Source organism: Lutjanus erythropterus, chromosome 9 (assembly GCF_056507025.1).
Source record: "Lutjanus erythropterus isolate fLutEry1 chromosome 9, fLutEry1.hap2, whole genome shotgun sequence".
In the NCBI taxonomy this organism is placed as follows: Eukaryota; Metazoa; Chordata; class Actinopteri; order Lutjaniformes; family Lutjanidae; genus Lutjanus; species Lutjanus erythropterus.
Genome location: NC_139325.1, coordinates 8,967,751 through 8,980,237, shown reverse-complemented (window position 1 = coordinate 8,980,237; position 12,487 = coordinate 8,967,751). Strand labels below are relative to the sequence as shown.

General features: G+C 39.6%; 1 protein-coding gene across 2 annotated transcripts in view; it reads left to right on the top strand.

Annotated features, from left to right (window-relative positions):
• The window catches only part of zfpm2a (zinc finger protein, FOG family member 2a), a 169,951-nt gene that overhangs the window by 34,724 nt on the left and 122,740 nt on the right, over positions 1-12,487 (top strand). For both annotated transcript variants that reach the window (XM_084726043.1, XM_084726042.1), the window contains exon 2: positions 11,622-11,780. In XM_084726043.1, coding sequence (XP_084582169.1) covers positions 11,622-11,780 — 159 coding nt within the window. The remainder of the gene's footprint in view (positions 1-11,621; positions 11,781-12,487) is intronic.

The following is a 12,487-nucleotide window of genomic DNA, read 5'->3' as shown; positions in this document are numbered from 1 at the left end:
CTGGATTGTAGCACATGACCAATGTCAGATATTTCATAAAAAGCCAGTATCAGCCTGATATAACAGTTCAAGCCTGATTTCAAGCAGCTAATCAGTGCAATCATTTATCAATGAGGAGTATTTATCTCCAGCAGCCACTAGCTCCCCATTGATGCAGCAGTATTTCACAGTGTGCTAGAGGCCTGCTATCCAGGGAGCAGTGTATGTGCGTGTGTGTATGTATGTGTGCGTGTGCTGTCTGAAGCACTGGCAGAATCCTAATCTTCCAGCAAGAAGCTTCACATGGCCAGATCAAGAATTAGGAGGGAGGCTGAGGGTGGGGGGGGGGCGGTGGGGGAGGAGGAGGGAGGGAAAAAAAAAGCCCATCTCGGTCTGTGTTTTAAAGGACAGTGCTTTGAATGTCATTTGACAATTTCCTTTTAATTAGAACTAATTTACAGAAAGATGCCCACCAGCTAATCTTTACAGGATAATTAACTTCTATTTTCTTTACTTTTAATTAAAAAGTGGAAAAGATTTAGCTGATCCATAAAGAATTGTTCTTTTGAAATGTTCATCAGACTTCACACTTCTTTTGGCATTGGTAATATTTAGATCCTATCTGCTGCTCGCAGTCTCCACTGAGTTATTGCAATGATTTTCTCCCCCTTATCCGAGGTATTAAGAAGTGGAACTATCAATAGTAGAAATAGGAACCAGAGGAAAATTAGAATTGAATTAATGAAGAATTTATTGCAAAAGGAACCCCCCATCCTTCATAATACTGGAATGAAATTGACATCTTAGATATATCCATTTCATAGAAATTCCTTGATGGGAAAATATTGTTTTATCTACATTATTTGATACAGTAATCATTTTTCTTTTTCTGAAGGCTCCCCATTAAATTCTTTGAAATGACGCTCGGCTAAAAGCTAATTGTTGCAGAGGCTGTTTTAGCGTTCGCAGTATTGCTTTTCCAGCCCCCACAGACTGGCTGAATGTTATGAATGCAACGCTTTTCAGGTTAAACAGCGGCGTCCTATTAAGCACTTAAGACACAGGAGTGAAGTGTCGGCTGGTGCCACTACAGGATGAAAACTCCCTCAGCCTCGTCAGAGCTGCCGGAGAAAAGTCTTTTCTTGCCAGTGTTAGCACCTTCCAACAGACTTTACTTAGTGGAGATAAAGTGAGCCAATATGAGGTGAGCGTGCTGTAGACAGAGCCTCCACTCGTCTGCAGACGAGCCAATGGCTGAAGATGGATGCCCCCACTTAACCATGATAGCTCCCTGGAGGAGCCTCAGTCAATGGCTTCATTAAAAGTGAACGTTCTAGTGAAAAGCTCGCTTATAAACCAGTAATTAAGACCACACATATTTTACCTGCTTTGTTTCAGCTGTCACATGCGGTGTACAGGCACATGGTTAACTTTTATTTCCTTATAAGTAACAGAATGACACTAATAAATCATTCAGCTGCAGAGGACGAGCAAGTGTGTAACAGCAAGGACTTGAGGATGCTTAAATGCAGCAGACTGGCCGTTTTAACAGCATTTTAATCTGTTCGCTGCCCCTGCAAAGCAAATGTTACCCTGCAAGAGAGGCATTAGCTAAGCCCATATTAGTTGGAGGACAAGCTTTGTGACTTTTATGGACCAAACGTTATACCAGTGTCCACTTGGACGTGTGTGTGTGTCTCTGTAAACTCTAGAGAGGCAAGTAGAGGCAGTAGAGTGAAGCAGGACCCAGCTAACTCCACAGAGAAACTGGCTGGCATCTGCTGAAGCCCTCGGGCATGCTCAGAGGTGCCTCCAGCATTTTAATGGCATAGTCAAATGCCAGCATGTTTTCATGCCATTCCAATTCAAATTCATTGGATAAAGAAGTAAGAGCGTGTTATTCCCCTTCAACAGTCCAGACAGAAACACTGGGCGCAACAACACAGAACTTAGCAACTCTGCAAACATGCTGGGATCCAACGTTGTGTCTGATTGGAATAAGATACTCGACTAGAATTATGTTTGAGAAATGTGAACAAAAATAAATCTCTGTGTTACAGAAATAACGTTGTTCTGCATCTGGGCAGCGCTTTCATGAGCTGTGATGAGGGACTTGGAGATATTGACAGCGATACTTTTTCCCATTGGATTATTGTGTCTCAGTCTCATTGCATGAAGCATAAATGTCATTTGACTGTGATAATAATAATCATGTAATGGATATATACATGACACCATGGTATTTTATTGGACCAGGAACATCTTATACTATTGCAACCCCAGTTGCAGCCCTAAAATATATATATGAATTGGTATTACTGATAATATGGCTAAAATTTTGTGCTTATGTATAATATCTTAAGAAAAAACGATTGTATGCCACAGTTATTATTTGCTCCAGATTTTTATTGTCAGTATGACAATTAATGTATAAAAAGACACATACTAACCATGTTATTTTAGAGTAAGCTGCCTTTCATGTCACAGGCCATCCTCTTTAATTTGTTGGGCTGGGCGATATGGCTTATAGATAATATACAATGCGACATACAAGATATATCTCAATGTGAATATTTTGTCAAAAATAACATACCTTAAATTCATAAATTGCATAAACAAATGACGATCTTTTAATAAGCTGATTTGGACAAAGTCAAATATTACAATATTCTAGACTAGGCAAGAATCTGGAGATTCAATACATACAGGCAGTACAGTGTTTATGATTCAGTATATTGCAATATATTGCAATATATGTAATCAAAGTTATATATTGCTAGTTTTTATGCAATCAGAACAATGAAAATAGATAACAACAATATATTTAGCAGACAAAATTGATCACTGCTATGAATCACTGCATGTATCACAATATCAATAACAGTATTTTATGTCAAATTATTGATTTTTTTGGTAAGTAACCATATAGAAAGACAGATAATGTACAGTGAGTAGGTGATTGCTGTGAAATAAACCCCTGTAATCATCCTGTCAGGGTTTATTTCACAATAATGATCTGCTCACTGTACATTATTCCTTTACATATTGTCCAGCCTGAATAGTATGTGAAAATGTATACATTTCTAATTATTCAAATTTAATTTTTAAAAAGTTTCAGGCTGTCTTGAGAATTATAGATTTTGAGATACATAATTGTGTCTGATTGTAATAAGACACTTAACTAGAATTATGTCAACTGTAATAGAGAAATGTGAACAAAAACAAATAATGTTGTTCTGCATCTGGGCAACATTTTCAACTGTGACGAGGAACCTGGTGATATTGACAGAGATACTTTTTCCCATTGGATGGGTGTGTCTCACTCTCACTGCATGAAGCGTAAATGTACAGTAATGTAAACTCAGTGGCCCATCTGAAGGCATGATGTCATCAGATTGCATTCAGATGCCTTGTCATCTCTGGCGCTGCAGCCTCACAGAAGAGTGTGTATGTTCAAATCGTGTGTGTGTGTGTGTTTAACAAAGATGTGAATACATTTATTCAACCCCACACACCCCCGCGATGAACCCGCCCTCCCTCCCTTTTCACCGCAATTTCCAGACGAGCGTTGGTGCTGAGTTCTCAAGCAGTTTGTTGACTGTTGATTGTAAGTGCCCGAATTTAGGAAGGCAGCCATTTCTAATCACGAGAATTACATTGCTTAGCAACCGGAAAATCAAGTTAAACAATACCATCGCTTATTCTTGGTCACAGACTGCGGCTCTGAGAACACATCAGTCTCCACTGAAGCTGTTCCACGCTCCTCCCAGCACACACACACACACACACACACACACACACGCACACACATTTACACACAAGCAGCCATTCACAGACAATATACAAAATGGTAATTTACTTCTGACTTGTGTTACAGCATTAGCTCCACATTTAGTTTGATCACAGTGTACAAGTTGGAAAAAGGCTCTTTTTTTGTAACATTTACGCAGTCTGAAAAAAGATGTTTGAAATGAAAAATTCCTTTGAGGCTTCCTGTAGCATATTAAGCTATTAAGAGTTGCGTAAATGGTATCTATTTCATTACAGTGATCAAGGATTAAATTAGAGGCTTGAGCCCTGTAACATATACACTAAGTCTCCTCCAAGGCTGAGGGAGCCCTCTGCTTCCCAAAGGTCATTAGAGCTGAGGAGAGAGTATGGCCCCCAGTCTCTCCTCGCCTCTCTCCACTTTCTCTTTCCCTTCTCTCGCAGCCTTTCGTGCAAAAGATGAGACAATTTTTTTTTTTTTTTTTTTGCACTTTGCTGTCTGAGAGTGGCTGTTTATCCGTTTCTTTTCCTCCAGCTGTGGAGGTAAATATGCGACTGTGTATCTAAGCCTACCTGGCTACTTGCAACTCAAGACAAAGTCTACATTTCTATATTTCCTCCCACGCAGAAGTTTGAAGAGTCCCGCAGAGTCTGTGTGTGTGTTCACCTGGAAGTGAGGACGGCCCAGTATCAGTGTTGGCACAAAAGGCCCAGTCACAGGGAGCGCAGTTGGCAGGGACTAGGGCTGCATGGCCCTGTTGGATTTTTTAGGGCTGCATTATGCATTCATGTTTAGTCTCAGGTGCTACGTTTTATCCCCAGGCCAGCTTGGACACATTTTCAATGGACCTTTTGGATGAAAAACTGTATAGGTGGGAGCAAAAATGATTTCCATGCTTATAGAGATCTGCCGCTTTGTTCTGTCAGATTCAATTACCTCACCTCTAATTAGGGAGCTATAGAGGAGGCTGGGTTTGTGATCCACACATCACACTGTGGAGCCTGCTGATAATGTGAGGTATCGCTATCACAGCCCGGCCACAAGCTCCCCACATTGCGGACGGCTGAAAAAGCACGCCATGAAATTAGCACTCACTTTTGCACGTACACACGTGTTTGTTTAGAGCTCTTCTTTTTTTAAGTTTCCAAGGCGCATGTGTGTTTTTTTTTTTCCATTTTCTGTTTCAGTCATGTTTTCCTGAAAGATATTCTCATTCCACCACCTCTGTCCATGCTCCTCTCCTTCCCTGCTCCCCTTCCTCTGTGACTCATTAATCCTCTGTCCATCATATGGTCTCAGAGTATCACCCCATTTTATAGACTCAGTGGGGGCATTACCATATCCCTCTCCGGAGCTCCACTCCGCATGGCCGATCCCTATCAGACAGAGGCCATGCCATGAACAAAAGAGCCACTGTGATCAAGCCTGCATTCAGCTACCAATGTCTCTATTAGCATTGGCTGCTCCTGCCCGCTGCTCCTGCTGCATGACTGTTTGAACAGGGCTGAGATTTCTCTCTCCAGTCGGCAGAGGAAGAGTCTGATGAATGCGGATGATACAGTGCAGGGCGGAGGGTGTGGATGACAGGGCTGCGGGGGTGTGCAGGGATACCTGGACACTGACCCTGATTGAGAGGAAGTTCAGGCAGGGTGCAGCTTCCTAAAACATCCTCTTAAAATTGAGCAGATATGAGTCTTTGTGCTGCGATGATTTTCGCAAACCAAGCTTTTCTCTAGAGAGAATCAGCACCTGAAAGTCTGAACAGAACAGCTGTCAGACTAAAGGGTGAAGATGATTATTGTAGGACTGCAAGTAATAATTATTCTTTTAATGAATCTAATGATTATTTTTCATGATTAATGGATTCATTGTTTGGTCGAGTGGTTCCCAACCCTTTTGGCTTTAAATGAACCTGGTCACACTCATCACAAGCTATTGAAGGACATGGATTTTGAACATTTTAATCAAAGAGTAATTTTTCCCTCTCAGGTTGTTTCATCTGAAGGACATTTAGAAGCCTGAAATGGTCAAATATTCATAATTTCATAAGAAATCAGAGAAAACAAGAAATCATTTTGTGTAACAGAAATATTTCTATAAATTATTGTTAAACATATTACTTTACACATTGGGAAATGCCTATTCCAGGAGTTCCCAGACACCACACCACCCCCAACTTGGGAGGATTTTATTTTAAGCAATCCCCCCTGGGTATTTTTGTTGCTGTCATTTTTATCAATTTTTATCAATCAATGATCAATCTACAATGATTACAATCAGCTAAATTACAGCACATCAAAATGGCAAACCCTGTTTCTTCCCTTGCTCTTCAAACTTCCAAAAAATGTGATGAAAGTTAAAATATTATATTCCCTGTTTTGCTGGGGACCTCCTGCAGCTCACTCAAGAACTCCTGTTATATTAGATATTCAACTTAAAGCTACTACAACGAGGTTTCTCGTGTTGATTTTGGAGGCCCCTGTGGACAAAAGCAGTAGTGTTTCTACCACTGTAACCACAAAATATAACATTAAAAAAATCAAAATAATGTGTCTTTTTAAGTGGCTAATGTACTTCTCGCTGCAACTTTGGCTGGGAAAATAAACTCAGGCTTGTTTCGTCTGATTTCAGAAACAACCTGACCTGGTAGCAGCCAATAAGAATAACTTTATAGAAATAGCCTCCTTTTGTCATGTTTGCTTATATAGGTCATATGGAGGCATCAGTATTAAATTGACACACTTTCATAACCAGTTAAAAACTTGTAATAGCTTTAAAACTGTATAAAACAGAGAAAGGAAGCAAAAAAATAACACTTGAGAGACAGAAATCATTGAATGTTTGATATTTCTGCTGTATAAACGATATTATTCTGACCAGTCAGATCTTTTTTTGATTGGTGTTGATTGATTTTGCTTTTGTGTGATTTTAGAAATGTAATTGATGGATGTTTTGAAAGCTTTGACATATATTTCAAACTTGAAAAGAGCTGCCATTTAAAGGTGACTTGGTGTTACTTTTGTAAACAGAAGAATCGGTTAGGACACTCATATTAGCTTATACGTAAATGATCTTCTTATCTAATAGTCTATAACTCTTAATAAATATAAATATAAGTCTTCCTAGTGGCAGTCAAGCACACTTCACCCAATCATTGTGGAAACTGGCTCTGTGTAATACAAGGGACATACAGGAGGGGGTCCCTGGTATATCTTCTATATTGTAAGGGGTCTTTGGCTGAAAAAGAAAAAAGAATCTATATTATGTTGTAAAGACAAGACAGATGCAATAAGTGAGATTTCCAAAAGATTGATTCCTAGATCACCTCTCCTGTAAAATTCATTGCTTTTTACAGCTTTTTTGTGTCTGTTGTAATGAGCGCACCATTCTAAAGCAGCCTGTGTTGTTTTCCGTGACGATGGCGAAAAGCAGGCGCTCTCTCCGTGGTGTCATTGGCCATCTGAACTCCAGGGGAGGCTTGATAAGAGGGTGAAGCAGCAGACATTCCTCCGGCCCAATTCGTCAGCAGACCCCTATAGAAATGCACCAACAAGCGCGGGTCACACAGCGAATGTGACAGGATTTTAAACAGTACACAACTAAATATAGCAGGAACGCCACTATCAGAAAATGAGTTAGGAGTGTGGTGCTAGTCGTTTAGAAAGTCATTATTCTTATCATTGCTGTCTCTGAAATAATTTCAGGTCTCTCCATGCAATGAATACTGTATAATAAACTAAACATGTGAGAATGCACACAAACTTTGTTAATCTACGCAGTCCCCCAAGAAGTAGCCATCAGACCCCCTTTAATGTGGGTGGAGTATTTCATTTTTCCATATTCAGCGAGGCCTCCGGTATCTCTATCAGTTTGAAAATGCTCCATTTAGTTACTATCTGTTAGAGTGGGGAAGTGAGATGCCCTTATTCTGAGTCTATTAAACCTCAATTCTATCTCATCTTATCTCCCTAATCTTTGTGTCTTATTGACCATGAAGTTTATCTTTAATCTCCCTTTACCCTTATTATCGCACAACACTGTAGGTCTATTTTCTATGGTGCAATGGTGCTGCTGTATTTGCCGGCAACAGAGGAAGAATCGTTTAGTTGTACACACAGTTCTTATTCAGCTGTGTAATGGAATGTGTACAGAGTGTGTGTATAGAAATGTATTTCCCCGCTTTCTTTCACACTGTCTTCAATTGCCTTGGCAGGAGCTTTTAACGCCAGTCATACAATCTCCCCTTGATACTGCGATATTTATCTCCCGGTATCATCTTAAGCGATGGTAGACTCATCGAGTCACTTCACGCCTCACTTCACTCCTCAGCGAATCAGCAGAAGGCATCAGATAAGATCATAAAACTGTATCCTAATTTAAAAGCAGCACTCGGCCTCCGCAGTGTCTATTAGAGATCTGTGTGCTAATTCTTTTCATGTCCGGGGCTCCTGCAGATGTAGGCCTCTACAAAGGAGTAATTTATAAGACTAATGAAAAGAGCAAGCAGTTTGTGGACATCAGGGGGGTCTTTTATGAGGCTCGGTGCAGGAAGAAAGAGAAACAGGAGAGGCACACCAGCGCCACTTTTCTGAACTGAAATTATTGCTTTATTAAAGCTGAGGGGCTCACTCTCGCTACAATAGAACAAACACGTTGAAAGGTGTCGAGAGGATATCAGCACACTCTGTTTGAGCTCCGGGATGATGCACAAGAGGCTGCAACATAGCTCATGTGTGACAGGCAGAGACAGAGACAGCAGCCACATCTAGCAGGCGACGATGGCGGCACTTTTGATATGATTAGCTCAAACAGCTCAAGAAGGAGATTTTTGTATACATTTTATAATGGTCTGTGTAGTAATGGGATGAAGTGAAAAATCACAAGTTTTGACAGCAAAGACAGAGTTTTTTCTGACCAAATGTTCGAAAACCAAAGATACTGAACTTAAAGCTACTACAAGGAACTTTCATATTGATTTTGGAGGCCAGTGTGGATAAAAATTTTATTTTTTCCACCACTATAACCACAAAATATAGCCTCAGAAATAAAATTAGTTTAATAAAAATCACTTTAAAACTAGCTAATGTACTGCTCAATGTAACTTTGCCCAAGAAAATGAAAACACAAGCTCGTTTCATTCAATTTCACTGAGAATCCAACCCACTGGCACCTATTAAGAGCAACTATACAAAATAGCCAATCTTCTCACAAATGTTCTCATTTGCTTATGTAGGTCACATAGAGGCATCAGTATTAAATTGAAAGTGTTTCTTAACCAGTAAAAAGTCATTGTTGTTCCTTTAAAATTACATAAAAGAGAGAACAGCAGCAAATAATGGCACTTGAGAGGCTGTAATCATTGAATGTTGGGTATTTCTGCTGTATAAATAATATTATTTCAATCTGTCAAATGTCAAAGTCGTGACCACAAGAAACTTTCCCTGTGGACAAAAACGGTAGTGTTTCATCTGCTATAACCACAAAATATAGCCTCAAAAATAAAATAACCTAAATAAAAATCTCCTCCTGTTCCTTTCTAACTGGCTAAGGTATGAAACACTGAAACCTTGCCTAAGAAAATGTAAATACAGACTTGTTTCATCCGTTTCACTGTGAACCCGACCTGGTGGCAAGCATTAAGCGCAACTATACAGAAATAACCAATCATCTTGTGGATGTGCTCATTTGCTTATATAGGTCATAGCATCAATATTAGATTGAAATGGTTTCTTATCCAGTTAAAACTTCCTGTAGTAGCTTTAAAACAATAAAAAACAGCAAATAATGGCACCTGAGAGGCTTTAATCACTAAATGTTTGGCATTTCTGATGTATAAACAATATTAATTTGATCATTCAATTGTCAAAATTGTGGAGACAGCAGCCACCTCTTGCAGGCAGCACTTTTGATTATTCAACTGAAACTCAGCTCGAGAAGGAGAGTTTTTTTGTAACGTAAATGACGCAGGTTTCATGCTAAACTAACCTTAAACTTGAAGTGCTACGTGGTAATTCATGTGCAGACACCGGAGACATGTTTTGGTTTGGAAGGAGAGGTGTGTGCGAGATGCACATTATCTTAATAACATTCAAACGCCGGGTGAGATGTTTTTCAGAACTAATACAATTCAGGTAGCAGTACAGTAATTCCATCAGCGCCCTTGATTGAAGCAAAAATGGTAATATGCAAATACCAAAAGAGATGTACAGCTACAAGCAAAACTCTGAAATCATTTAGATTTAAAGAAATAATATTGCACAGAGGGGGGAAAACATTAATCACACGGAAAAGTGTCTCCTTTAAGATTGCACTGGTGTATTACCCGGAGGCATGGAATGTAAATGGAAAATCAACATTGTACCCTGTGATAAGGCTAACAAATTAATAAAAGTATTTTCTTTCCTCCTCCCATGCTGATGCCTGTATGAAAAGTCTGGAAAGGAACTTTTTTTTTCTCCTCTCCTCCTCCTCCTCCTCCCGCCGTCTGTGTGAGGTTTTGTTTTGCAGGTAGCAGGATTAAAATCACTGCTCACCTTGGCTGCATGTCAGCTGGTTTTTCAATGCGCACTTTCTCAAGGGGATTTTTCAATCGCTATAATGAAAGGAAATATGGTGAAATAATACTCTTTTAGGGCTGCAACTATTTTCATTATTAATTAATCTGTTGATTATTTTCTCAGTTAACTAATGAATTGAAGATAAACATGGGTTTTCCAACTTACAGATGATGAAAGTGCAAAGTGATGGATGACAGTCTGGAATGATTCGAGGCATTCTGATAATAAATCATCAATCATAAATAATGGATAGACCAAAGCATTTGGGTCTTCATCAGGGCATAAAGAGACAATAAGAAACGTGTTGTATCGTGACATAACAGTGGAAACATGCAAAAGTATAAACTTAAAATAAACTTAAATAAATAAAGTTATACAGTGTAGGACTGAAAGTTAATGGTAATAGTAAGCATAATGATAAGAGTAAGAAGAATAATAAGTAAGAATAATACAAATAGCCCTTGCAAAATGGAGGCAATCACAATGAGTTACCCATAACAGAATTATTTAAAATACAGTTTCAAAGATAATAGAGACAGCAACAGGAATATTTGCAATAATTGATTATTTTTTCTGTCCATAAGGTGTCATAAAATGACGATCAGCGTTTCTCAAAGCCCAAGAGGACGTCCTCAAATGTCTTGTTTTTCCCACAACCCAAAGTTATTCACTTAACTGTCACAGTGGAGAAATGAAAACAGAAAATATTTACATTTAAGAAGCTGAAATCGTAGAATTTAGACATTTTTTCTTTAAAAAATTTCAGATTAATTGTAGTTGTTTGGTCCATAAGATGTCATAAAATTGTGAAAAATGTTGATCAGTGATCAATGATTTCTAAAAAGCCCAAGATGATGACGTCAAATGTCTTGTTTTGCCCACAACCCAAAGATATTCAGTTTACTATTAATGAGGAGTAAAGAAAACAGAATATATTCACATTTAAGAAGCCAAAATCCTAGAATTTAGACTTTTTTTCTTAAAAAAAAGAGACTCAGAACAATTATCAGAATAGTCGCCAATTAATTTAATAGTCGATTAAAAATTGTTGCAGCTCTGTATTCTTTAGTGATGTGGCCTCATCTTCATCTATACTAAATATGTGAACATGGAGTGTACAGACAGTACAGTGCTGCTCTGAGTTGCATTTGCATTTGTAGTATCTCAACAAAAGAAACAAAGAGAGGCAGAAGTTTTTTTAAGAGCCTGAAGGATGTGATGAAATCTCTGAACATCTCCCTTGTGTTTGTGTGTGTGTATGTGTGTGTATGTGTGTGTATATGTGTGTGCGTGTGTGTATGTGTGTGTTCCCTCAGGTCCTCTGGAGGATGGCCTGGAGGAAGAGGAGGAGGAGTGCGTCTCTGAGGAGAACGAGCTCCTGGCCAAAGACGAGTTCTCAGTGGAGGAGAACTTCTCTACTGAGTTCGAGACCGAGAACATGAGCTGCGAAGACATGGAGTACTTCTGCAACAAAGGTGAGGCGATCGCTTTACTTATTCTAAAACATATTCTAGAATCCAAAAAAGACTTTAAAAGCTGCTCTCCGTGAGCAGCGTACAGCGCTCTTTTTAATACCTAATCTGAGACAATATGTTAAAGCCACCCTCGTGCCAAGCATCAAAAATAAGTTAAACTCCTGCCAATGGTGTCTAATAAAATTCCTCAACATGTTCAAATCAGACCTGGCAGAACTTGTATCCGGAGGAGAATTTCTCCTGCAGTTGAAACTATCCGTTTTGATATTTGATCCCAGCCATCCACCCAAGAGCAGTGGTTTGATCTGAGAGAGGAGATGGCATCGGCGACACTGGCTCTCCCTCTGTGATAGTGCTGTGAAGAAGGTGTGCGACGCTACACCAATGCACTGGAGAGCGGAGCACTTCCCTTTGAGCCGGCGCTAGAGCTCTGTGAACACTCAGCAGCACCTGCTACTGCTCGGAGGTCCAGCACTATAAAGCGCCTCAGCATCGCCAATTGTGCCCGAGTCCTCTTTGAACTCCAATTCAATTAGATTGCTTCTTTGTATGTTTGTTTCATTTCGGTCACACCTTGCCATCACAGGAGCTAATTTGTGGTCTGCTCCAGGTTACAGTGTGAAGATGACAGACTTGTCCCGCCTCCTCCCCTCTCCACCCCCGCCTCCTCCTACCCCCCGGTCGCGTGGCTTCCACTACCCCAGGTG